This window comes from Apodemus sylvaticus, chromosome 12, assembly GCF_947179515.1.
Source record: "Apodemus sylvaticus chromosome 12, mApoSyl1.1, whole genome shotgun sequence".
Classification (NCBI taxonomy): domain Eukaryota; kingdom Metazoa; phylum Chordata; class Mammalia; order Rodentia; family Muridae; genus Apodemus; species Apodemus sylvaticus.
Window position 1 is genome coordinate 26,856,331 of NC_067483.1, and position 25,167 is coordinate 26,881,497.

Here is a 25,167-nt window from a genome sequence, read left to right on the forward strand (position 1 = left end):
CCACGGGGGGTCGCCCCTGGGAGGTGTCAGCGCCCCTCAGCTAACAGCCTCCCACTCCCTCCCCGGCTGTCTCCCTCCTCCGCCATCCCCAGCCTCCACACACTTCCCAGGGTCCGCTTTTGCGCAGAGAAGGGCAGGGGAGGGAAAGTGGGCTCCTTTTCAATTGTGGAGATCATTGTCCTAGAGATAGGTTGCTTAACCTGTCCCTTCATTATCGAAGTCGCCTATAATATCTGGCTTGGCTGCTTTGCTCGCTGAGAGGTCACACTCTTGCCTTCTTTGCATAACAATTTTGGGGTTTGTAGCAGGTGTCTTTGGTGCCCAAGGGAGGGGTGGGCTGGGAACAGGCTTGGGGCCTGTTTTTATTTTTTCTCCTCCACCCGCATCTTTCTCCTTTTTGACATCCCCCAAAACTCCTGGCTCGCTAGCTACCATTCAAGTCTGGAAAGTTCTAGTACCACTGCAGAAGGAGGATTAAAGGATGTATGCAGGAAGACCAGACCCTGCATGGTCACCAAGACTGGCCTGGCCTCCACTGGCCACACACGGGAGAAAGAGATAAACTTTGAGCAGCGAATGGAGCACAGCGTCCTTACCGGAGCCCACAGCTCCCCGTCCTCTCCTGGGACTTAGACCCAAAGACAGCCCAAGACTCCTCCTGGCTGCCTGCGAACCAGTGCCTGGGCCCTGCGGCCTCCTGGGGGAGGTGACTTACGTTTTTCCACCTCTGAGTGCGTGGACAAGGTCTTCTGATCTACACAACCCCCCTAGGTCTCTTTTGCTCTTGACCTTGGCACATGTTGCCCAGTCCTCCCCACGACCAAGGCTTTCGTTGCTGGGGTGAGTCTTGGTTAAAACCCAAAAAGCCAGGGACTATTTTAATCTGAGTTTCAGGAACCTCTTTGTACTTTTCAAAGACAGTCATATGGGAAGTTGGGGAAGAAAAATAAAGGTTAGGGCTTCCAGCAGCTACTTTGGGTAAGGGGCTCCAAGGTCTTTACAACTTCATGAGCTTCTAGGGCTCTCCATCACAGATCGCCAGGACACAAAGCGCACACAAACGCGCAGTCGTGTACCAGTGGAGACAGTCCACTCCATTCGCACAGACACACAAACCCAACTTCTAGCCTCTGTAGACTTGCACCCAGAGACACTGCCCGCAGCATAAACCAAGCACAGTTCCTGGAGGTGTACACGTCCAGGCGTGTGCACTCACACTAAGTCCTTTACGATGAGGGTCACATCCAAACACAGCCCCAACAGCCCCAGTTCTGCTGGAGCAAGTGGAAAGGTGGTCCAGGAAGGTCTCCACCGTGCAGTGGCTCCTTCGACTGGAGTCTGACTCAAATGAAGGAGTTGGGGCGTGGGGAGGAAACCGAGGAGACCTCTTTCTGATCACACTCGCAAGTTCTTGAAGCCTTTCTTTCCTGACATTCTCACCTCCCAAACAAAACTTCTCAAGTTTCCCAGACAGTAGTAACTCCTGCCGCATCGATCTCGAGTGGACATCGCAGTTTACCCAGCACCTTGCCCTGAAAGAGATTCCCCACGCTGCAACTCCGAAGGGCTTAATGGAGGAGCGGCTGCGATTTTACCGCGGGCCTGTGGGGAGGGAGACGGGAAGGCGCTGGCCTGGAGCCCGGCGTTGGGAGCGGGTTCTCGGATTTCTTCCTCCTTCTTTCCGTTCAGTGGGAGAAGAGCCAAATACAAGAGACAGCCCATGTCCCTATGTGTGTTGAAGGAAAGAAGAGGAAGACAGACCTCCTCGACAAGGAAAAAGAACACAGGCTTTGGATTCCCTCCTCCCCCTTTTTTCTCTTTTTCTCGTTGATATTTATTTATTTGTTTATTTATTTTTTTATTTGTCTCGGACTTTCGAGAAGGGTCTAGACCTCTGGGGGAGCAGAAACCGATAAGGGGGACGACGACAAACCCGGAAGCTGCTCTGGCCCCTCCTCGCCCACTCCCACCCCGCACCCTCCTCCTGCTTGCAAACGCTCTAAGCCAGTAGGTGTGGACACCGAACCGAGCCGGATCCAGGCGGAGCAGCCACTCAGACAGGTGGGGACTGGAGTAGGTCAGAGGGCCCCCAAACCTTCTATGGAGGGGAGAAAACTAAAGAGGGAGGAGGCCGAAATACAGCGAAAGATGAAATGTCTAACTAAATTAATTCTAAATACCCCGCCTCCGCGCCACAAACGGAGAGGAGTTGAATCCAATTTGGAGTTTGGGTGCTAGGGTTTGGGGAAGGGTTCTGTGTAAGAAGACAAACGGGATGCTTGATTAAAGAGACAAACATATTAGAAAAGTGTGCGGAGTCTCCTTGGTTTCAGGTGGTACTGGCTTTAAAATCCTCGGGGCTGGGGCCAGTCTCGCTGAATGATGGTTCAGCTCCAGAAACATTTGGCAGGAGGCAGGGATGAAAACTCTGTTTTCAGTGATGGGAGCCTAAGGGCTCTGCATGCACCTCGGCTCCTTGCTCTCGGGAGCACAGCCTGAAACTCCGGAGGAAACCCGCTAGCAGCGATGGGCTGGCTGGCTTCAGCGTTCCCAGGGACTGAGCAAGCAGGGCGGGCAGTTGGTCTAGCTCCGGGAACTCGGGGGCCCAGGAGAGCCTTTGGAATGAATGTTAGGGAAATCACAGTACCCCACCCTGCACCCCCATTTCTCACAATCAGGGAATGGTGTGTGTGTGTGTGTGTGTGTGTGTGTGTAAGAGAGGGAGAGAGAGATTCCAGAATAAAATGTCTCTACTCCTGCCGCAACTACTAGGGGTGGGTGGGTAGCATCCAAATAATACTGGAGAAGTCTAAGGTGACAACCCTACCTGCAGGCTTTTTCTTGAGCTTTCTAGGAAAACAGATTAGGGGTGCATTTGCTCACACACAGTGAAGGTAAAAGAAAAAGAGAAAAATTATCACCTCAAAGCCTTCTCCACACACAGCCAGGACTTTCCCAAGGATTGCAAACAAAACTTCCACCCCTCATTTCGTGGGTTAACTGAGAAATTTCTTTTCAGTGATTTGACTCCAGAGCCTGCACCCAATTCATGGCCTTCCTCCCCACCCCTTGTCTGCCCCTTCCAGAGCCGCTCTCAGTTTCTAACAAAATTCCTGAAGATCCTTAACCACTACCCAAGAAATCCCCCTCCAGCACCCACCCACCCACCCACCCCCATATTGTCATGCCCTCCAAATGAAGACCGAAGCCCTGAGCGCTAATTGAATTAGTCTATTGAAAAGACTGTCAGGTACAATCACGCGGCTAGAGGCCTCACATTTCCCAAGGTCTATAGGCTTTGGGGACCTGCAATGTATAGTCTGACCTTCTGGCTCACGATAATGCCCGCACTTGTACCAGAAATCTCCCTGCATTCACTCCCAACAAAACCGCTGGTCACCCAGTCCCCGTAGGAAGGCTGCACGCTATTGTGTTGGGACAACTCATTCATGTCCCGCACCACGAGGCCCCACCGCCATCTGATCTACACTGGAAATGGGATTACCACCGCGTGCAGGCAACACCACCACCTCAAGCCCACAGAGCTCCATTCCGAGCTAAGAGGCTTGGCTCTTACATCTGCACTCACACCTTTCCCCACCCCCATTTTTAAGGTGGGAACTGGAGGGAACTCCAGTAGCTTGTCTCAGCACAAACACAATTCAAAACTCTTTAGAAACCCCCAAATGGTAGGAGATTTCCCTTTCTGAACCATCACCCAACGGCAAGGAGCTCTCAGCAAACGCATTACATTTCTCTGTAGGCATTGGTGGGGCTGACTTGGGCCCAAGTCATTTGAGGAGACTCCTGTCTTCCACAGAGTTACACACCAACACACAAGCGATGCTTTTGGAGCGTGGGTTTTCCCCGCGGATGACTCTCAAGCACACAGAGGAACAGACAGGAACACAAGCCCTTAAATGATTTGTGGCTGTTTACCAGGTTCGGAAAGAGGGGAAATAGATACACTTTCTTGGTTTTCACTCTTGGAAAACTCAAGTCTTCCCTTTGTCTGATCTCAAAGTTCCCGGCAGCCCTCCCTTCCCTAAGCCCTTTTCCCTCTGCTTGGCCAGATGTCTTTTGCACAGAAGCCAGAGTCTTCCTTGCATCTAAGAATGGAGGATGTTCAGGGACTAGGGAAGATTGGAGAATTTGGGGGTCTTTATTCAGTGTACCTTGCTTCCCGGGCCAGGGGTTGCTTTGGGGGTAGGAGGCCTGTCTGACACTCCCACACATTTTGGTATTTGGAATTAAGCAAAAATCTTTTCCTTCTTTGTCGTCCCCCCTCCCCAGTTCATTTGGGCTAGATGCAAAAAGGTGTGGGGGGGGGGCAGTAAGTAGGTAATGGAGGAGGTAATGCCCAGTCTGTGCCCTTCTACTGGGGGTACCTCTTGCAGGAGTAACCACACGGCTTAAAACAGCGAAGCAATGGGAGGACGTGCTGATCTCCATTCCTGCCTGTACTTGGGACCCAGGAGCTGGACGCCTTTGGAGCAAGAGGGGCTGTATTCCATTTCTGCTCACTTCCCACACCTGCTTCCTGCTACCTTACCTGTCTGCCATCCTGGCCTGGGCATTTATCAAACGGCAAGACATTCCTCAACTACCAAAAGGCAGAGGAGAGCATCTTGCAAAAAACGCGAGAACCCCAAGGCAGTCACACTGGCATGCACCCTGCACACAGACAACCAAGCCCCTTCCCCCGCCCCCCATAGCTGAACACACCACTCACCCTGCCCCCGCTGTAGCTTCTCACCCACTTGCCAGCCCCGAGCTCGGAGTTCTCTGGACCCCTCACACAAGTGTCTCAGCCAGTTTTTGCTCACTCAGCCTGCACACACCTCTGCCAAGGCTTGCCAGGACGTCGGCACGGGCACATACAGTTCCCAACAATATGCTCAGTTTTAGGAGGGAGAGAAGGGCGTGGAGCCTGGGTGGGGGTCGTAGAGCTCAGGCGACAGGTCTAAAGGAGCATCCGTCTGGGGCTGGATCTGGGGGGGGGAGTAGAGAGTGTGTGTGTGTGGGGGGACAAGCCAGTGCGCAGCAGAGGAGCATCGCCTAATCCAGCGGAGCTCGTGGGCCGCGGGTGCATTTATCATCCTATTACTGTAACAAATCCGAGCTCTACTACATGAAAGGTAAAATGAATTACCGACGTTAAGCCGTCAATAAAGTCATTTCTGTAAATGGTGTCTCCAAAGGGCCGCCGCATTATTCAGCTGGCTTTATCAGCTGGCTGGAAATTACGTACAGGACCGGGCCGCGCGGCGCGCAGGGCCGCTCACTTTGATTAAACGTCTTGCCAGCGCTATGTGACAGAGCTTTTGACCAGGGTTTTATTCACAGGCCTGTGATGAACGCCAAGCTGATCAGGCGGAATGAAGAGTAATTAAAACCTATAAATTATCTTCCGCAGCCCTTCTCACGGCGTCTCCTGCAGGCGAGATAAGGCGTCGAGACCCTATTTACGGCGCTGAAAGGGACCGCGGCGCACAAAAGCTACGCGGCTAAATAGGATATTGATAGTGTCCTAATTAGAATTTAATTAAGTACCCACGGTAGCTTGCGGGATAAAGATTTCAATTTTGCGAACTTAAATATAAATAAAAATCCAACCCTTATTTCGGGGGGGGAGGGAGTGAGGGCAACTGGAGATTTCGGGGAGCCCTTGGGTTAGAAACAGACGGTAACCCACAAGACGGCACAGTGGATGTGGAGAAGCTTCAGAAAGTTGGAGAGACAGCGGTGGCCCCAGAGACTCAACTCTGGAGAGGTTCTTGCCACCAAGTCCCAGCGCAGTGCGTTTTGGAAACCGGGCCCGGGAAGTCGGGACAACCTCGGCTGAGCCGCCGAGATGCATCCAAGCAAAAGAATTCTGGTCTTCCTCTGGTACCCAGGACAAACTTGGCCTCTTTGCTCCGGTTAGACTGGTGATTTTGGTTGCATCTTCTTCCCAAACTAGCCTCTGTGTAAATAAATCTTATTTTATTTTATTTTATTTTATTAACTAGGGGTAGAGAGTGTAACTCGTGCCAAAGAGGTAGTCAGAAACTACAATATTTGGGGATGGCGACCAGGGTCTGTCGGAGTCTCCAACAGGACATTGGGTGAGAAAGGCCTCCTTTGCAGAGGGCTTTCTGGGACTGAAGGCTTCCAGGACATCTCCAGGAAATCCAGCACCACCCTTCCCTCCTTAACCTTGGTTGCGGGGAAAACTTTAAAACTTTTGAGGCACTCCACTGGGGGGGGGGGAGGAAATGCCCAGAATATAGCAGCGTGGGAGCGACTGGAGGCGAATGCGGAGGACTCCACCCGAGATACCCTGGAGTGCGCCAGCGGATTCAGCTTAGAATTAGAGTAACGCGTTGTCCAATCTTCAGCCGGCCAAGAAAAATAGTTGAAGCGCAGTAGTTTTATTGTTTTGATTTTTACTTTGCAGGGAAACCTAACACAGAGGTTTTCCTGAAGTTGAAACCCAAACCTAGGCCTTGCAAGGAGGCACATTGTGTCTCCTGGCTTGGGCGCTCTTTTGAGACAACTCTACCGGGCTAGGACAATCCCGATTCCCCTTAGCCAAGGAAGAAAAGGACGGCACGCGCTAGGGCTCTTCTGTGGCCTCTGGACGTGGCTCCACAGCGTCCCGGCAGCTTTTGGGTGTTGGTGCTCCAGACAGGGACGGGCATGGTTACAGATATCCCACGCTGTGGCTAGCCATTGACGCAGATCGACAATGCGGGCAAGGTATAGCAGGCCTCTTGGGTTTGCCATTAGTGGGAAAGAAACTACACCTCTGAAAGTAACTCTAAGCCCTAACCTAAGTCTTTTGCTCATGCCCGATCTCTTGGTACATGTACACACACACACACACACACACACACACACACACACACACACACACACAGAGAGAGAGAGAGAGAGAGAGAGAGAGAGAGAGAGAGAGAGAATGTGGGAATATAAGAATATAAATTAAATGTCTTTGGCGCGCGGGGGTGGGGAGTGGGGGTGGGGTCTATGGTATCCCAAATCCCTGCCGCTTGTCGTTGTCCCCAGCGCGCACGAACCCATGATCCTGTATTTCTCCAACAAGTTGTGGACTTGCTTCTCTTATCTGTCTACATCCCAAATTCTAGCTTTCACGGATCTCTTCGTGCCCTCTTCAGTCCGGATCTGAAGGAGGGGGAGGGGCGTGGGCACAGATGGGGGCAGGGCAGGCCGGACGTACGGGGCCTGAGCCTCTGCACCCCCTCTCCACCCACGGCCGCCGCCCCCGGATTATTTATCCGCAAAGTCTAGCGCGCGCCCATTGGGCCGAGCCCTGAGTGTCAGCGAGAGTCCTGGCTCGCCATTGGTCCCACACACGTGCGCCCTGACTCACGTGCTTCCGGTTTGAAGGCAAAAAGTGTGCCTGGGTGATTTTTTTTTTTTAAGCGAGAGAGTTTGTGCAAAGATCCGAGCTGTCAGAGATTTCAGGGGGGAAAAAGGAGCCCGGCACTGGCGGAGACGCGCTCTCCCTGCAAAAAAGCAAAGACGATTAAAGGCGCTGCCAGCCTCGCGCTCTGGGCACAGCTGAGCGTGACACTGGGGAAGTCAAACCCCTCTTTACTGCCTGGGAAGATGGCTAGACTTTAAAGACTATTTTTTCCCTTTAAGGAAAAAGTCTCGGAGCTTTAAAAAAAATCCTTTTTTTCTTTTCTTTTTCTTCCTCCCCCAATTTTTTTTTTCTTTTTGAGCCGTGGCTTACTCCCCCATTAAGACCAATCACTGAAATCTGGTTGCCGAAAGAAAAAAAAAAAAAAGAAAAGAAAAAGAAAAGAAAAAATAGCCAAGTGTCTTCACTGTATCTGGATGTCTACAAATTAGAGAGAGGGAGAGAGCGAGATTTGCTCCACCAGAGCGGGCGAGAGCCAGGCCAGACGCTCGGCTTTCTTTTTTTTCCTCCTGCACCCGCCCAGTGCCTTCGCTGAGGCTTCGCCTTGCCTCCTTCCTCTCCGCGCACCCCCACGGGCCCGCTGGCAAAGTGGGGTGGGGAGCGAGGCGCGGGGGGCGGGGGCCGGCGCCGCGGCCCGGGCTGCCGGGCGGCCGAGCATGGAAGAACAGCAGCCGGAGCCTAAAAGTCAGCGCGACTCGGGCCTCGGCGCGGTGGCAGCGGCGGCGGCGGCGGTGGCGGCGGCGGCCCCGGGCGGCCTCAGCCTGAGTCTCAGCCCAGGAGCCAGCGGCAGCAGCGGCAGCGATGGAGACAGCGTGCCGGTGTCCCCGCAGCCAGCGCCCCCATCGCCTCCTGCGGCACCCTGCCTGCCGCCCCTGGCCCATCACCCGCACCTCCCCCCGCATCCCCCGCCCCCGCCGCCGCCGCCGCCGCCGCCGCCACCGCAGCATCTCGCGGCGCCTGCTCACCAGCCGCAGCCCGCGGCCCAGCTGCACCGCACCACCAACTTTTTCATCGATAACATCTTAAGGCCCGATTTCGGTTGCAAAAAGGAACAGCCCCTGCCGCAGCTCTTGGTGGCTTCGGCTGCAGCCGGAGGAGGCGCAGCAGGAGGAGGAGGAGGAGGAAGCCGCGTGGAGCGTGACCGAGGCCAGACTGGTGCAGGTAGAGACCCTGTCCACTCTCTGGGCACACGAGCTTCGGGCGCTGCCTCGCTCTTGTGTGCTCCAGATGCGAACTGTGGCCCACCAGACGGCTCCCAGCCCGCCACCGCTGTCGGCGCGGGCGCGTCCAAAGCCGGGAACCCGGCTGCTGCGGCGGCCGCGGCCGCAGCAGCGGCTGCAGCGGCAGTGGCGGCGGCGGCGGCGGCAGCATCGAAGCCCTCGGACAGTGGCAGTGGCAGTGGAGGCAACGCGGGGAGTCCCGGGGCGCAGGGCGCCAAGTTCCCGGAACACAACCCCGCGATCCTACTCATGGGTTCGGCTAACGGTGGCCCGGTGGTCAAGACTGACTCGCAGCAACCCCTAGTGTGGCCCGCCTGGGTCTACTGCACACGCTACTCGGACCGTCCGTCCTCTGGTGAGTACCCGAGCCGGGATGTGCATGTGTGTTCAGGCCCCGGCCGTGCCCTAGAATTCCGAGCCCCCGTGCTGGGGAAAGCAAACCCATTTTGAAGCTCTTTCAACTTCACGTTTGACTTCCCTTGCCCCGGGTCCCAGTCACAACCGATCGTGTGCTCGCTCGATTCTGCCTCGCTGGCCTTTTCCACCAAGGAAGTTACAGCTATTGGCGCGCACAGGAGGTTCCAGTTTCTGTCCTTTGATTTTTACGAACTCTGAGCCCTAAGATCATTTTTATATTTTATTTTATTATATCGAAAAAAGATATATAATTACTAACTGATGTATTTAGAAAGGAAAAGGCGATTTGACCTGGCGGGAACTCAGGCCTAGTGGCTTGGATCTGCATCGGCCTCCTTAGTCTTGTCAGGACTGGTTTTAGCTGGGGAAATGAACCAGAGAAATAATCTTTGCGTGTGTTTTAAACAAACATTATGGATATTATTCTGCGGAGAGTCCATTTGCATAAAGACCGATATAGGGGAGAGAAAAAAGAGAGAAACGTCATCTCTTGCGCCCAGCCCGGGAATGGGGAGTCAACCCGCGTGCGTAGAATGTAGAGTAAGGCCCTAGCCAGAAAGGCGAGTAGCCCCGGCTTGCTGGAGCTGGAGCTGGTAGGCCTCGGGAGGGCAAAACAAGCTAGCCAGGGGAAGGGTTGAAAGCGGTGCTGTGGGCAAGGGAATCAGCGTGTGCGCGACAGAGCTCCCTGTTCCTTAGGCCTGGGTTTCGTTCTTTCATTCTGTCCTTCACAAATAAGCCCTTTAGTAGCTATCTGCCTGTCTTAGGTCAATTCTCTGCTTTCTTTTCCTGTGCTGGAACACCTACCCAAGGTCAGCTGCTGGGCTCTGGAAGAGGCGGCTCAGGTCTGCTGTTCCTTGCACAGACCAGGCGTTTCTAGGAGGTCAGCGCCGGCCCCCCCGAGGAGAACAGCAGGGGCTTGGGTCCAGGGTCAGCGTTGGGTCCTCCAGGGGACCGGGCAAAAGGTAGCCACAGGCGCCCGACCGCTGGCTGGTGTCCTGCAGCCTTGGTGCTTCGGGCCGGGTGCGGATCGATGCGGGCTATCAGCCCCCGCTATCTCGAGCCCCGTTATTGACACGTCGGGCTCCCTGAACCTCCGAAAAGCCGCTTTGATTGACTCGCCTGATGGATAGAGTGATTGAGCTGTCAGGCTGAGTGGGTCGGGCCGGCCAGGAGGCTACGATTTTATTACAAGTGTCCGTGCCTCTGCACACAACAACAACACTACAACATGCTCCGGACGCACCTCCCGCAGCGGAGTCTCTTGGAGGATGCGCACATTTCCTGGGCCATCTCGGCCTGCTTCGCTCACGACTCATTTAAACCCCAAAAGTCTTGCTCAGGAGTAGACCTTGTCTTTGTTCCTTCTTCCTTTCCTTTTAATAGAACAGAGAAGGCAGGGACCAGATACTTCTCCAAAGGCAGTTAAGGTGGAGGAGTAAAAACCTAGACGTGATTCCTACAGCCAGGTAGGCCTGGACTCCTCCTTACAAACAACTTGTGACTCCATTGCTAGGTGCTGGCCTGCTGCTAGATCCAGTTACTCAGTTTTTCCAGGGACTAGGTCTGCACATGCCAGCAGAGACCTTTCTTTTCGAGAGTTTTAGGTAATAACAGATGGGGCAGGAACGTCACTTGAGTCCACAGGCCTTCCTCCATAGCTATTACTGAGGCTAGCAGTTCAATACCAACATTCCAGCAAGAATGCCAAGAAGCGGGCTTCAACCCTCAGGCCACGGTCCAGCAGCCTTCCCGGGCTGGACCCCATACCACCTCCCACATTAGCATTTGAAAGAGGCCTTATCCTCTTGGAGAGCGGCCTTCCTAGTTGTCCATCGTGGGGTGATAGTGCAGGTCCCCCGCTGTGATTGTCTCTTTCACCAGCTTTTCTTGGTCCTTGTTTTGCTTATGCGTGGGAATGGCAAGGCAAGGGTTAATCACGGTCCATGGGCTCCACAATTGGTGTTACTTCAAGACTTTAGCACCCTGAAATTGGGGCAAGCAGGTTCAGAAGAGAGATATCAGAATCTTCCTCCCTTCCCCACTCTGTGGAGAAGAGTAGGGAGGGTCCTTTTTTTCTTCCTGACATCGACTAAGAAGCTAAATAGAATGTCCCAGGCTTAAACTCATAGACTAGGGGCTGCAGCCCTAATAGGGATGGGGCAGGCAGGGTCCTACTTCATTACCAAGAGAGCTTCCCTCAAGTCGAATGAAAGAAAAGAAGGCAGAAAGGGATTCCTGACTCTCTGGAGTTGGGTGATCTCAGCTTCCCTGTTTTCTCTGAGGTCAATGGTGAAAATCAGGTAGGAGTTTTGCATAGGCCTGCCTCTCTCTCTCTCTCTCTCTCTCTCTCTGTGTGTGTGTGTGTGTGTGTGTGTGTGTGTTCCTAAGAATAAAGTGGGAATCAAGGCGATTAGCCAGTTCTTTCCAGGGGCCTGACCGTAGTGTTGTATTTTATTCCAGGGCTAGGAAGACATTCTGGTATTCTGGTTCAGGGACTCTGTAAGTCTAGGTTATTCCTTGGGATCCCAGAGCTCACTCTATCTTTAATTCCCCTCCCCACACCCCATTTTGTTGTCGTTGTCTTTGGCCTTCTGGGCCGAACAGTACTGGGAGCTAGGTCTGTTCTCTTGCTTTCTTGAATTGGGTGGCCCTTGCAATCCCCACCAGAGTTCCTGTTTGGTTTCTGACTCCCTCCTGCAGAGGGGGGGGGGGGGGCTAGAGATCTCAATGGTGTAGAGAGGGGCTCTTTGATGGAGATAGCGGGACACAATCGCCCCGGAAGCTGGGGATCCCCGCGGTGTGCTCCACACAATTTTCACAAGGCTTACTTTGCCCTCTCCCCCCTCCCTCTGCTCCTGGCCCCCTTCCTCCCCTCCCCCCCGCCCTGTCCTCCCCGCTGCAGGTCCACGCACCAGGAAGCTAAAGAAGAAAAAGAACGAGAAGGAAGACAAGCGGCCGCGGACGGCGTTCACGGCCGAGCAGCTGCAGAGACTCAAGGCGGAGTTCCAGGCAAACCGCTATATCACGGAGCAGCGGCGACAGACCCTGGCCCAGGAGCTCAGCCTGAACGAGTCCCAGATCAAGATCTGGTTCCAAAACAAGCGTGCCAAGATCAAGAAAGCCACCGGCATCAAGAACGGCCTGGCGCTGCACCTCATGGCCCAGGGACTGTACAATCACTCTACCACCACGGTCCAGGACAAAGACGAGAGCGAGTAGCTGTGGCCAGCTCCGGGGCTCGCGCTCCAACGGCGTGGCCCGTGCCACCCCCAGGCTCCGCGGGGCTGCCGCTTCACCGGCCCCACGGCGCCATGCAGAGACGATCGCTAAGGAGGGAGGCATCAATCAGGGCGACCGAGAAAGCGAGCAAGAGAAAGCAGTCCTCCGAGTGGACATTCACATTGGAACAAAACGGTTTTTGAAACGGGAGAAGGACTCGGACAGGTGCTATGGGGGAAAACATAAAGATCTATTCTCTAACTCACTGTATAAGATGAAACTGCGAATTCCTTAAAGCTCTATCTAGCCAAACTGCTTACGACCGTGTATATATTTAATTTCAGGTAAGGAAAACAAATATGTGTAGCGATCTCTATTTGCTGGACATTTTTATTAATCTCATTTATTATTGTTATAATTATTATAATTATTATAATTATTTTACCCCTCCTCCCTACCTTGCTGCCCCCCAGCCCAGTTTCGTTTTCGTTGCTCTTTTCCTTTGAATGTTTTTGCTTCTCTGGGTATCTCCCGCACCCCCAACGCTAGCCCTGGTTTCTCTGGGATTTTTCTTTGTGTGAGTGTGAGAGTGTTTCCTTGCGTGTCTGCCCTTCGCCTCTCCTCTACCCACGCAGGATTCTTCTATTGGTCTTGTCTATCCCTTCCCTAAATCCCTTTCCTTTTCTGGAGACTCCTTGAGAAATACAACCCCACAGACTGCGAGACTGAACCGCCGCTACAAGCCAAAGATTTTATTATGTTCAGAAACCTGTAGTCTGAAATAAAATGTTCACTGTGTTCACGAGTCGCTGACTGCCCTCTTCTTTGTGGGATGGGAACGAGCCCATTCAGGTCCTGTGTGGCGACCACCCTGGCTGTACAGGGTGCGGCGTGCAAAGCCCTGCGAAGCTCACCGAAGGCTGTAACCATCACCACCGCCCGTGTGGAGGAGACTGAACGGCATAGGCTGTCCGGTTTGCTTCGGTCTTGGTCTGGAGGATATGCGGAGTCCCTGAATGTATTCTAGGCGACCCCAATGGCAGAAAGTCCAGTCCTTCACTGCCCTGCCCCCAGCGGCTCAGCCAACTGAGTCCTATGCGCCTAAGTATACCTTTAGGCCTCCTTTCTTTTTTCTTTCTTCCTTTTGGGGGGTGGTGGTGGTTAAGGCTAGACGTTTTGCCAGGGCCTGCCATGGAGGCAGGTTGGCAGCGAAGCTGCCCAGCTTTGGCTCAGACTCTCTTCACCTCTTCCTTTGGGCATGTGTTTCCTTCGGCAGATAGCTAGTCTGGTGTGCTGCATGCAGGACTTAACTGGGTAAAAGTCTCTTCATATTGCAAAGAGGAGTCCTGACTGTGTGGAAAGCTGTATTTAGTGGTCTTGTTCAGGGGGTCTGGAAGCCCCCAAACAGCCAGAGGCCTAAGTCTCCCTGACCGGAAGCTTAAGTATAGAGGTCCGTTTTCCAAATCCAGCAAAGCTTGGCCAAATTCTTCATTTCAAGGAGAGGAGATTGCACACAGAAGATCCTAGGACAGGCCAGACACCTGGCCAACCCAGAGGGCCCTTGGGTAATTGTCAATGAGTTACACAGACTCTCCAGGATTGATCCCCCCACCCCCATGAAGCTTTCAGAGGCTAAGGGGTTAAAGATTCAGAAAGACTAAGAGCCTATTTAAAGGTTCTCATCTCTCTTTTGTTTACAGTTTTATACATTATAAATTCTACACTCCTTTTTTTTCTATAGGCAAGATGCGTGTAACATGTATGCAACTATGTATAGGGATGTACATAAATATGCCAGATGGGTGTCCAGCTGTTTGTGTGCACATGTAATAATGTGCACATCCTGGTGAACCTCGGTTCCCATCCATTTTGTGTGAGTTCTGCATGTGTTTTTGTATTGTGCAGCTGACTGGTTCTTACGCAGGCTCAGACGCATGACTGGACATTCGTGGACTCACGGTGGTGCCTGTATGCGCACTCATCTGCGTTTGCACATTAGAATGCTTGCCCAGTGTGTTTGGGATTTGCATGAATATGGGAACCTTTCCTCTAGAGTTTATTTCCTGCCGGGTTTTTTTTTTTTTTTTTTTCAGGATTGATTTTTGGAAGAATTGAGAATGGCCCAGTTATCCTACCTACCCTTCCCTTGAAAAAGTCCCCCATTTTTGGCTCAACATTTCCTTTCTCATCAGGGAACTAAAAGTGCTAAGCTCTGTACCCCCAGGGAGTCAAGAGGCTCAGGCTGTCTCTACAGAAGGGATTGGGAACTTGGGGTCCAGTGGCCTGGAGAGCAGTCTGGAAGTCCATTAGATGTTTCTATGGGTCACTTACACGTCTTACTGTTGTTTGGGGGGTGGTGCCTGCACATCACAGGTGTTTAGATGGGACTGGGAACATCCATCTTCCTTCTCTTGACAGTGGTGCTTGGCACCTTGAGGTTTTGCCAGTTGGCCTTCAGGTGAAGAAGTCTGAGGTCTGCTCCAGTCCCCACCCCCACTCCGCATCTCCTTCCCCCAAAAGCACAGGGGGATTCGAGGATGCTGAGGCTGACCCAACTCTTCCTTTACTCACTATAGCTCCTCACTGAAGGATCCAAGGCCACCTATTTCAGCGACTGGAACTGAGGCAGTTCCAGGAAGTGTCTCATTCCTGAAACCCTCCCCACCCCCACCCCAGGACAAAAAGGCCAGAGACAGACAAGAGATCTCCACCCCTTAATGCCCAGGGACAGTAAAGGCAGCCGCTATTCTAGCTCCTGGGTGTGTTGGCTGAGCCTCTGGTGGGAGCAGTATTGTGATGTAATTTGATTTCTTACCCATTATCTCTCTTTATCTTCTAATCACGTGGGCAAATAGAGTTTTCTTCATTGTTCAGTGGGAGAAACCGGGACTCTGAGAACTTCGAAGCTTTTTGTCCTCTGTGCCTGTGTTTCTTTGTAGCCCGTACTTCAAAGATATGGCCAAGGCCTTGCAGTCAAGGTCAGGGCCGACCTTTCCCTTCTTTCTCCTTCCGCTTGGCAATTTTCACTCCCTCTTATTGGGGCAGCGAAGAAGGGGAGGACGGATCCAGTCAGACCTTCTTCAGGCACCCCTTTTAAAAAGGGAGAAGGAGAGAGTAATAATGATCATAAATAGGCATTGATTTCTCAGATTTATGGGGCTGCCTAGGCAAGCTGCCTGTGTATTAAAGAGGGGGGAGCTGGCTACATAGAGATAAATACTTGAGCTGAGCACACCAACCCAACTTCCTCATCTTCTCCTTCTCCTCCCCCTCCCTTAAGGATAGTGATTGAACCATGTACTTAAATCTTCTTCAGCCCAGAAGGAAATACAAGCTACAGGAGTCTAAACAATATCGATCTCAAGAGCTCTTTTTGAGGGCAAAGGTCTCTGTTTTCTCCCTTTTCCTACCAGGATGGGGGTGGGGGGAGGCAGTGGGGGGAGGGGTAGGATGGGCATAGGGAGAGGCTGCATGGGAACAGAAGGGCTTTGGTGGACATTCTGTGTGTGCAAGCATCTGCAGTGGGCTCGCTATCTTTGGGCATTTTGACTTGTGTGTTGTGCATATATTTATTTAGGCTAGGGAGGCGCTTTGGGTAGAGAGGCTCCAATTGCTAGTCACTGTTTGGTGTTTGTGGGTGCATGTAGGTACCTGACTCACAGGCCTCTAAATGGGGCTGCCCAGGGTATAGAGGATGGCTCTGGCTACCATAACCCCATCAGTCACAAGAGATGAAACTACCTGGCAGCCAATCAGCACCCCAGAAATTTCCTTTTCCCCATAGCCCTCAAGGAGACCAAAGTGCTGAGACAGGGGTGAGCTCTGGCCACTCCAAATGAGACAGCAGCCTGAAGCTAGAGGCACCAGAAGAGAACCTGCCCCAGTGCTGGACCTTCTCTGGGGTGGCCTGGAAATTTTCAATGTCCAGCTGTGTGTGTGTGTGTTCCAGACAGTAGACATGATTTGCTCGCCTATATGCTATATAGGCTATAGGATTGGGTGGGGTGAGATAAGGTGGGGTGGGGGTGGGGTGGGGGTGGAGGATGGGGAAGAGGAGCCGGAAGGCCATGTATCCAGTAGAACCTCCCATTTGCTGCACAGCCTGACCTTGTTTAAGCTGAACATGACACTATTCATATTAAAGACCACAGTGGTCCCTCTTGGGGTTAGAGCATTGCTTCTTAACTCTTGGCCACCAGAGGTTCAAATCTTCCCTGGACCTCTAAACTCAGCGATGAAGACTCCTTAATGTGGTGATTTGTAAGAAGAGTGGTGATGCGTAATTTCAATCCTAGCACTCAGAAGACACAGAGAGGCAGGAGGATCTCTATGAGTTCAAGGCCAGCCTGATCTAAGAAGTGAGTTCCGGGCCAGCCAAAACTACATGGTGATATTCTGTCCCAAAAATAAGTAAGAATAAAATAACATAAAATAAATAGATGTTGGGAGCTCTGGTTACCTTGTTCCTCCATTCCCTCAAAGTTCCAGCACTTCCTAGGAGTGCGCCTCAGGAAGGCTCAAATAAAAAGGTTTGCTTTGAGTGTAAAAAAAAAAAAACAAAAACAAACAAACAAACAAACAAAAAACATTCTGAGAGGGGAAGGAGAAATGTGTTTGTTTTGAGAAACCCAGCAAACGGGAGGTGAAGCCCTCAGCTGTGCTGTCTGTGTCCCATCAGAGTGGTGCCAGTGGACAAGCAAGCAGGACACACATGTAGTGATCTACACATGTAAATGTGTATGTACATGCACGAAGTGCACCCATGTAGAAAGCACGTATACTTGGTACTTATAACCAGAGGTGTGATCATAGCAGAGGCAGAGACATTACCAGGCGGGTACAAGATTTCGACAAACATCTGGGACAGCAAAACACAACAATACAGGCACATACTGACATCCAAGTCCCAACTTGTGGGCTTTGTTGGATACTAATCAGGGTAGGAGACCAAGGTGTTTTCTAAGGGCCTCTGCATAGTTGCCACCAGGGAGAACTGGGGTTGAGTGAGGTGGGTTGTTGGGGAGTCTGGAAGATGGGAGATGGAGAGTGGAGTCCAGGCAATCAGCAGTGAGGTCAGGTGGCCCTTTCCCTGTCCCCCGGGAATCAGGGTCAAGGTTTCCATGCTGGGACCCTACTAATAGCAATAGCACAGTGGTTGTGGGATGAACCACCAGCCCAGCTGGACTTCCTAGGGATGGAGAATGCTGGAGAAGATGGAGGCAAAATAATGTGTTCCAAGCAATTTCTCAGAGAACCTGGCTTGTTGCTGGCCCCCACAATTGACCTCCAGAAAGTGCTCCTCCCATCTTCAGCCTTTGCATAGGTCTGGACTCAGGTCCCCTTCACGATCACAGAATTAGAACGGGGTGGGGGGTCCTTTGGAGACATTTGGGAGCATTCTAGGCTGAGAGGAGGAAGGCTCACTGTGGATATTTGAATACTCATCCAAGTCTCACCCTAAAGAGAATTCTCATAGCTGCAGACTCAACTTTGGGCAGTGGGGGGGGGGGGGGTAAGTGAGGTGTGTGTGTGTGTGTGTGTGTGTGTGTGTTGCACAGAGGAGATGCCTCTCAACACTGCCCGGGTGTATAAACCTACCTACTGAAATTTAGGAACTAACACTCACCAAGAGTTTTTTCCCTGTCTCATGCATGAACTTACATAGCAGTCTCAGGGATGGAGGAGGGTGGGGTGGTGGGGATCTCAGCAAGTGCTTCATTCCACAGGATGTCTAGAACCTAGGGCCCTCTGTGGAGAAGAGAAACCCCAGCACTCAAAACGCACACGGATTTTTTTACTCCCTAGGGCACTCTACTGCAAATGACTAGGATTCCTGACAGACAACAAGCTTTTCCATAGAAGACTCTGCTTGGCCTAGGAGTTAGGGGACCCCGGAGACCCCAGGCTCTCCAGGTCTTAGCATCTTTTGTGTTGGGGAGAAACATAGTTAACAGGGCCGATTTCCAGATTTCTATTGCAAAGCACATGGAGAACACAAAAGCTGTCCTGCCAACCTCTCAGCTGGCCTCTCCCCATCGTCCATCATCCATCCTTCCCACCTCTCTCACATCTGGACAGCGGGCAGGGCAGAACACATGAGGAGAGGGAGCAGAGCAAAAATTTTAAATATATGCTCACTACTTCCTGGTGGCTGATTGAACACATCTGACATCAGTCACTTCCTCCAGACACATGTGTCTTTGGGATCCGTATCTGTGCATCCATCTATCTATCTATCTATCATCTATCTATCTATCTATCTATCTATCTATCTATCTATCTATCTATCATCTATCTATCACTTTGTCCAACTTACAGAGAAGAAAAAGAGGTCAAGGTCGCCTTCGGAAGGTCACATTCAGTCTCCTCGAAGTTTACAACGCTGGCCCTTCCCTACAGCTGGACTCTGACATTTGATAAGGATCTGCGGTGGCTGCTTTTCTGGGGCCTTCGATCTTAAGTAGGAGGTGGCTTCAAAGCCTCCTTTAATCTTCCTACCTTCCCTAGATAGTAAGGAATGCAAGACCCGGGGTCCATATTAATAATTTTCAAGGGAATCCAACATTTGCCATCCTATCTTCCCTACTGTATGCATTTCCACCCGCATCTTCCTCTCGCACCTGAGCCCGGACTAGACCAGCTGAAAGAGCAGCTGAAGGAGCAGGTCCGAACATCGCATTCCTGTGGCCATCCTCCAGACCCCTCGCTGCCTGCTCATCCCACAGTCCTCCCAGGGAGCTGCGCAATCCATTTCATTTCCGGTCAGCGCAACCCAGGTCGCAGGCCTGGGGCCACCTCTCTCCTGTATGTGGGTGAATATCAAACCGTTCCGGGGTTCCATTGAGGCCTCTGAGCTCACCCGTTATCTCCGCGGGGAGCCCCAAGATCTACCAGTTCAGCGCTCGTGCGGCAAGGGCCCTGACTCTGCTGGGGGACACTCCGTGCCACCTCTCCTACGGTTTGGGAGTGACACTCAGCCAGTCTCCATCCTGCCTGCCTCCCCCAGGCCACTTTTTGTAGGTTTTCTGCTGCTCTTAGTGATTTGGGGTCAGGTCCCTTCCTGGTCCCTTCACTCCAAAGTCTCCAGTTTTGCTTCGGAGGTCTCCCTGTTGCTTTCGGACAGCTTCCTCCTGTCTCTGAGACGTCCCTCTCCCGCCCCCCACCCCCCTGCCCGTTTCCTGAAGCATTCCAGACAGGGGAAGGACTGAGTGCTCCTTCCGGCCACAGCCCTCCCTCTCCATGGGTCACTTGGCCTAGCTCTTGATTTTGCTTAGCTGTCTGTGTCCAGCAGATGCTCTGGAGGTCCAATTTGGTGACAGTCGCTCCCTCCCACTCCCAGCGTTGCTAACGTGTAGGGACACGGACGCTGACCTTGGGTGCAGACAGGCTGACCTCTTATGCTCTGCAGCCGCCCTCAGCCCTTGACTGTGTGGAGAGGGGGAAGTGGGGAGGTGGATTCCAATGGGGGAATCCTGGGGCCGGCCTGGGGATAGTAAGAAACACCCTTGTAACCTTACCACGGATGCACGAACCGGACCTGGGAACCGGCCAGGCCTGGAGTCAAATGAGGTAGGGGGAGGGCTGGCCTTCAAGACTGAGGGAAGTAGACTTTATTTGTGCTGTTGCTTCCACACGTCCTGAATAGACTACACTCCGCATTCTCACCGACATTCTGCGGCGCCCAGACCCCTCTCTCACTCGGTCCCCTTGGCTTGACTCCGCTCGACCAGGGCTGGGCCCCAGTCCTCTGCCAACCTGAGCTCAGGAGAGCGCTTCCTCTGCGTTTGACTGGGGAAGTGCTGTCAACTCAGCCTCAACTTCGTTCTAGGTGAGCGCTTCAGAAATCCTTCCGGTTTTTTTTTTTTCAGGGCGGCGGGGGCGGCGAAAGTAGTACACACCCCCCTCTGCCACACTAGCCTCCTTCTGTGCCAGTGCAACTTTGCTGGGCAGAAACTTTCACATGCCCTCTCTTGTTTGAGCGGAGGGGTCTGGCTAGTTCTCTAGTGCCTAGGCTGGGCTCTGAAACACGGCTGAAATTCTCCCTAGGGTTTCTTTACAACCATTTTGCCCTTGCGGTCCTTCCTTCCCCGAGTCACGCCCGCCCTGGTTCCACAGAGCTTCCCGATGGGCGCTGTCCTTTTCTGTGGGTTTCAGAACCTGACTGGGTCCATCCTTCCATCCTTCGCACTTTGCGAAGGAGACCTGGCCTTCGCTCCTGGGCTCCTAGCTGGCCGAGGCTGAGGTGGAAGATGAACACGGGAGGGTGACTGGACTCCCCCCCCCCCCCAGGCCTCTGCATTTCTTCAGGGATGATAGCCTTGGAGTAGAAAGTTGGGTGCTTGTTCTTCCGGAGACTGGTCTGGAAGTGAGATATCCCAAATATGGAGAACATGCTGAGGGAACGGAGACTAGAAAGACACCCACTTCCTCCGACCAAGTTCAACCCAAATCGACAAAGGTTCTTTGGTGCTTCTTGGTTAGAATTCCTAAATGGGGGGGTGGAACTCCCCTCCCCTCCCTCATCTTACCCTGCACTGAGAACTTAGGTCTCCCTCCCCAAACAAAACACCACTTAGTAGGACAAAACAGCCAGTAGCAGAGGGGCTGTTTGCACCAGAGGAGGCACTCCTTGGCAATGGTTCCTTGCCTTTTTCTCAAGGAAGGGAAAAGGTTGCTGCAGTCTCAGACATTGGGTGGGCAAAGTCTGAGTCTCTAGGGGTGGCTAGTTTCTATTGCTCCTGGACTGAAGACCCGGGGAGCTTAGCTACCTAAACGTTTCTAGCTCTTCCAGGGCAAGCGACTTTTGATAATTGCGCCCCCCTCCACTCCATGCTGGGAAGCTGTGAGAGTCTTTGGATGTGGTCCACCCGTCGAGGCAACTCACAGCCTGCCCGGCCATCCTGTGAGCTTCCTCCAGATGGGGTAGGGACTCCTTTTCTCCCAGAGACCCTCTAGGGCCAGAGTGTCAATGATCGTTACTTTAAATTAAAAGTCCCCCATCCCTTTCTGTCTAAGCTTCAACTTAGTTTCAGAGAATGAAGCGTGAAAGCTTTGATAGAGATTACCAATGCTTCATTTATTCCTGCAAATGGCAAACACGGCCCAGGAAAACGGAGCCTCCCGTGCAAACTCCTTGTCTAGGATCCTCCTCCATCTCAGCCTTCACAAGCTCACTTGGCTGTGAGACTCACTGGGCAGGGAGATTCTTGTACAGTGGGCTTCCCCCTGGAAGGGAATCCTACAGCTTAGGGCTGAGGCTTCACGCTGTAGTAACAGTGTAGCAGTTGAGACCAGCCTCAGAGCGAAGGGATTTGGCAACCATGGATGTGAGGGGAGTGGTCCAGAGCACTCCTGAGCCTCAAGAGTCACTAACTGGTTATGTGAGTGTGACTAAGGATTCTCACTCTAAAGCCACCTTATCATTCCCTAGTTATGGGGGAATCCAGGGGAAATTCCTATGTATGGTACGGGAGGGATGGAGAGGCCCAGGAGAGCTCCTGTTCCAATTTCTGACCCATTAACATCCCACCCCAAGCCCACACCAACCCCTGGAACTTCATGCTTGCCCATCAGGTTGAAACCAAGTGGAGTGCTTCCTCTGTGGCTGGCTTTCACATATTTCCAAGTTCACACAGACCCCACCCTTCAGGTCTGGCACCCCCCCACCCCACTCAGAAAAGGAGCAGAGCCTTCAAACCTTGCTATACAAAGCTCACCTTGTGATCCCGGGGAACAAAGTATGCCGGGTCCATTTCACCAAGGAGGCAGCGATGGAGCTTCCAGGAGTTTTAAAAAAATAAATGACTGTGAGTTTTATTCTTTTAGACACAGCAGGGAAGTTTGAAGCAGGAACAGTTGCTGCCCCGGTGGGAGGTCAGCCTTAAATTCCTTTGTGACACTGTGTTATTAACTCCCAAGTAGGCAATGGTGGCAGCTCTACATTCCAGCCACCTGGAGCCCCCCACACACACTACAAAGATACCTTTGGGGGAAAGTGGTCAGGAGAGATAAGCAGCCCTTCTTCCCTTTACCTTAGCCTGCTCGAGGTCCATGAGCATCTTTGCACCTGAAGAACTTAGTTCCATTTCCAGAACCCAGGTGGTTTGTTTGTTTGTTGTTTGTTTGAAGCCAGGCACGATGGCACATGCTTGTCATATCTGTGGTAGGGAGTCCCAGACACGAAGATCCTTTGGTCAGTCAGCTTAGACTACTTGGCAAGTCTTATGCAAGTGAGAGACCCCCTTCTCAAAATAAAAAGATGGACTGAAGACTGCCGGAGTTTGATGAACAAGAGCTGAGGTTGCCCTTTGACCTCCACCCTCCACGGGCACCGGCACACATGTGTCTGTACCTACCCCCGCCCCATACACATGTATCTCTGAGAGCAAAAGTCCACAGAGTCCAGAGGGGGTTCACCATAAGGGAAAGTGAGGCTGATAAGGAATGGGGTACCACATGAAGTGCATAGGAGCACCCAGATCTACACTGGGGAGGAGGGACTGAAGTAGGGGTAGAGGTGAACATCTTGTGGACTCCCGGAATGAACTCTTGCTCATTTTTATTAATTACCTAGTAATTACAATGTAATTAAAAAAAAAAAGACAGGTCAAGGAAGTTGACACTAAACTTGACCACTTGAGTTTGATTCCAGGATCCCTCTAGAGTAGGAGAGACAGGTTCCATGTCCAGAGGTGCGTGCTCATGAGCGAATACACACACACACACACACACACACACACATGAATGAATGAATAAAAATGTACGAAGTTTTTTTTTCCTTTTTTTTTTCTGAAACAGGGTTTCTCTGTGTAGCCCTGGCTGTCCAGGAACTCACTCTGTAGACCAGGCTGGCCTCAAACTCAGAAATCTGCCTGCCTCTGCCTCCCAAGTGCTGGGATTACAGGCGTGCGCCACCCCCCCAACCCCCCCCCCCCCCCCCCCCCCCGGCATAAAGTATTTTAAAAAATACTTTCCTGTCATCTTGGATTGATGGTCTTCAAAATCAAAGAAGGAAAGGGGCTTGAAATTTAATTAACAATTAAATGAGTTGAGGAAGCCCTGAGGAGGTACTGAATCCTTTCAAATCTAGAAAGTGCCCCTCTGTCCAGTGCTGGAGATGCCAGGGCAGGGACTTGAAACAAGGTGCTTAGAGAACAGCCTGATGCTGACATACACCCAATGGGGAGTGTCCCAGGCATACTTGTCACTTACCTACGGCCTAACATGAGTGCTCTTGAGAGGCACCTGGGTTGGCATCAGAGTGGCAAGTTATGCAGTTGCTTGCCCACCTCAGCTGTGGCGCTTTACATGACACTTCCAGACGCGTTCATGAGCCAGATGCGCATGCGCGGTCCCTGTCTCGGCGTTGGGACTGCTGCACAGCTGTAACAGCCATGAGTTCAGAGGCAGCTCCCACGGGACCTCCGTGGGTTCAACCGAGTTGAATTTGAGATCTTTTAAACTGAAAAGGAAAAGTGGGATTTTGGTGCCTCTACCTTAGCTTATCAAAAGCTTCAAGGCCAGGATGCAGCTCCAGTGTTAGAGTGCTTGCCTGGCATGCACAAAGCCCTGGGTTCAATCCCCAGCACCCTGGGAATAGGATGTGCTGATGGACCCTAGTAGCCCAGCCCTTGGGAGGTAGAAGAAGACTTGCTAGGAGCTCTAAGTCTTCCTCAGCTACACAGCCAAGTTTGAAGTGTGCCTGGGCTACCTGAGATCAGGTCTATATACTAACTAACTAACTAACTAGCTAACTAGCTAACTTACTAACTAACTAGCTAACTACCTGTTTTGGGAGTAAACCTTTCCCCCCCAGTTTCTTCTGCACAGGAACTGCTGGCCAAGGAGGGGAATTGTAGATCCAAGTATGGGTTTTGCGTTTTCTTCCTTTAGTTTGGCTGTTTAAGGGGCTTTTGACATGTGTCTGTCTTTTGGATGTCGCGAGAGGGAGCATTGAAGGTGCACTTCAGGCATGTAACTGAGTGGATCACTCAGGGATGGTACACAGAGTACCCTGCTTGTTCTGGCGTCTCATGAAATTGACAAAAACCATAGGGGGCACTGTTGAAGTTATTCCCAGTCCTGTATGCTGGTTTTGTTGTTCAGTTATTATTAAGGAAAATCCTATTTAAAATAATCAGGAGCAGGCCTTGAATCCCAGCACTTTGGAGGCAGAAGCAGGAAGATCTCTGTGAGTTAGAGATCTGGTCTACATGGTGAAGTTGCAGGATAGCCAGAGCTACATAACAAGTCACTGTCTCAAAAAACAAAACAAAGAACAAACAAGCCCCCCAACAACACAATCAGAAGCATGATTTTTGGATTCTTGGAAAGCAGTTACATTTCTATATGAGCACAACTTGGGCAGAAATTTGAAACAGCCTACTGGGCTATTTGCTGCTGCTGCTGCATTACTTCTGATAAATTTGTCATTGCAGTTTGTATAGTTTATCTTCTCGCAATTCTCAGTCTTTTCCTGGGATTCATATATGTATAGTCTATACATACACACTGACCAGTTCTAGTGGAAATAACACTGTGCATTGGAAGGCAAACACTCAGTCACAGGGCTATTGAAACTGCTCTCCCTCATTCTTCCTAGACCAGACTATGAACATGAAAAAAGTGATGGCCAGAGAACACAGTGGACCCCGAGTCACCAAGGTCCAAGAGTCTGGTAGCACGTAGGTAAGACATGGAACTCTCTTTTAACTGTGTTCTTTTGCTTGTTTGTTTGTTTGTTTGTTTGTTTGTTTTTCTGGTTCTGTACTTGGAATCTATATCACTTTTAAGCTAGGCAAGTGCTCTACTGCTGAACTACATCCTACAAGCTGTAATTTTCTTTTAAAACAAAGTGGAAACTGGGGAGATAGAGCAGTTAGT

The 25,167-nt window shown here is 51.9% G+C and overlaps 1 protein-coding gene across 1 annotated transcript; it reads left to right on the plus strand.

Moving 5' to 3' along the window:
* Positions 1-8,085: 8,085 nt before the first annotated feature.
* Positions 8,086-12,285, plus strand: En1 (engrailed homeobox 1). The gene is made up of 2 exons (XM_052199811.1): positions 8,086-9,004; positions 11,969-12,285. Exons 1-2 carry the CDS (start codon positions 8,086-8,088, stop codon positions 12,283-12,285), a joined length of 1,236 nt encoding a protein of 411 aa, XP_052055771.1.
* The last annotated feature ends 12,882 nt before the right edge of the window (positions 12,286-25,167 follow it).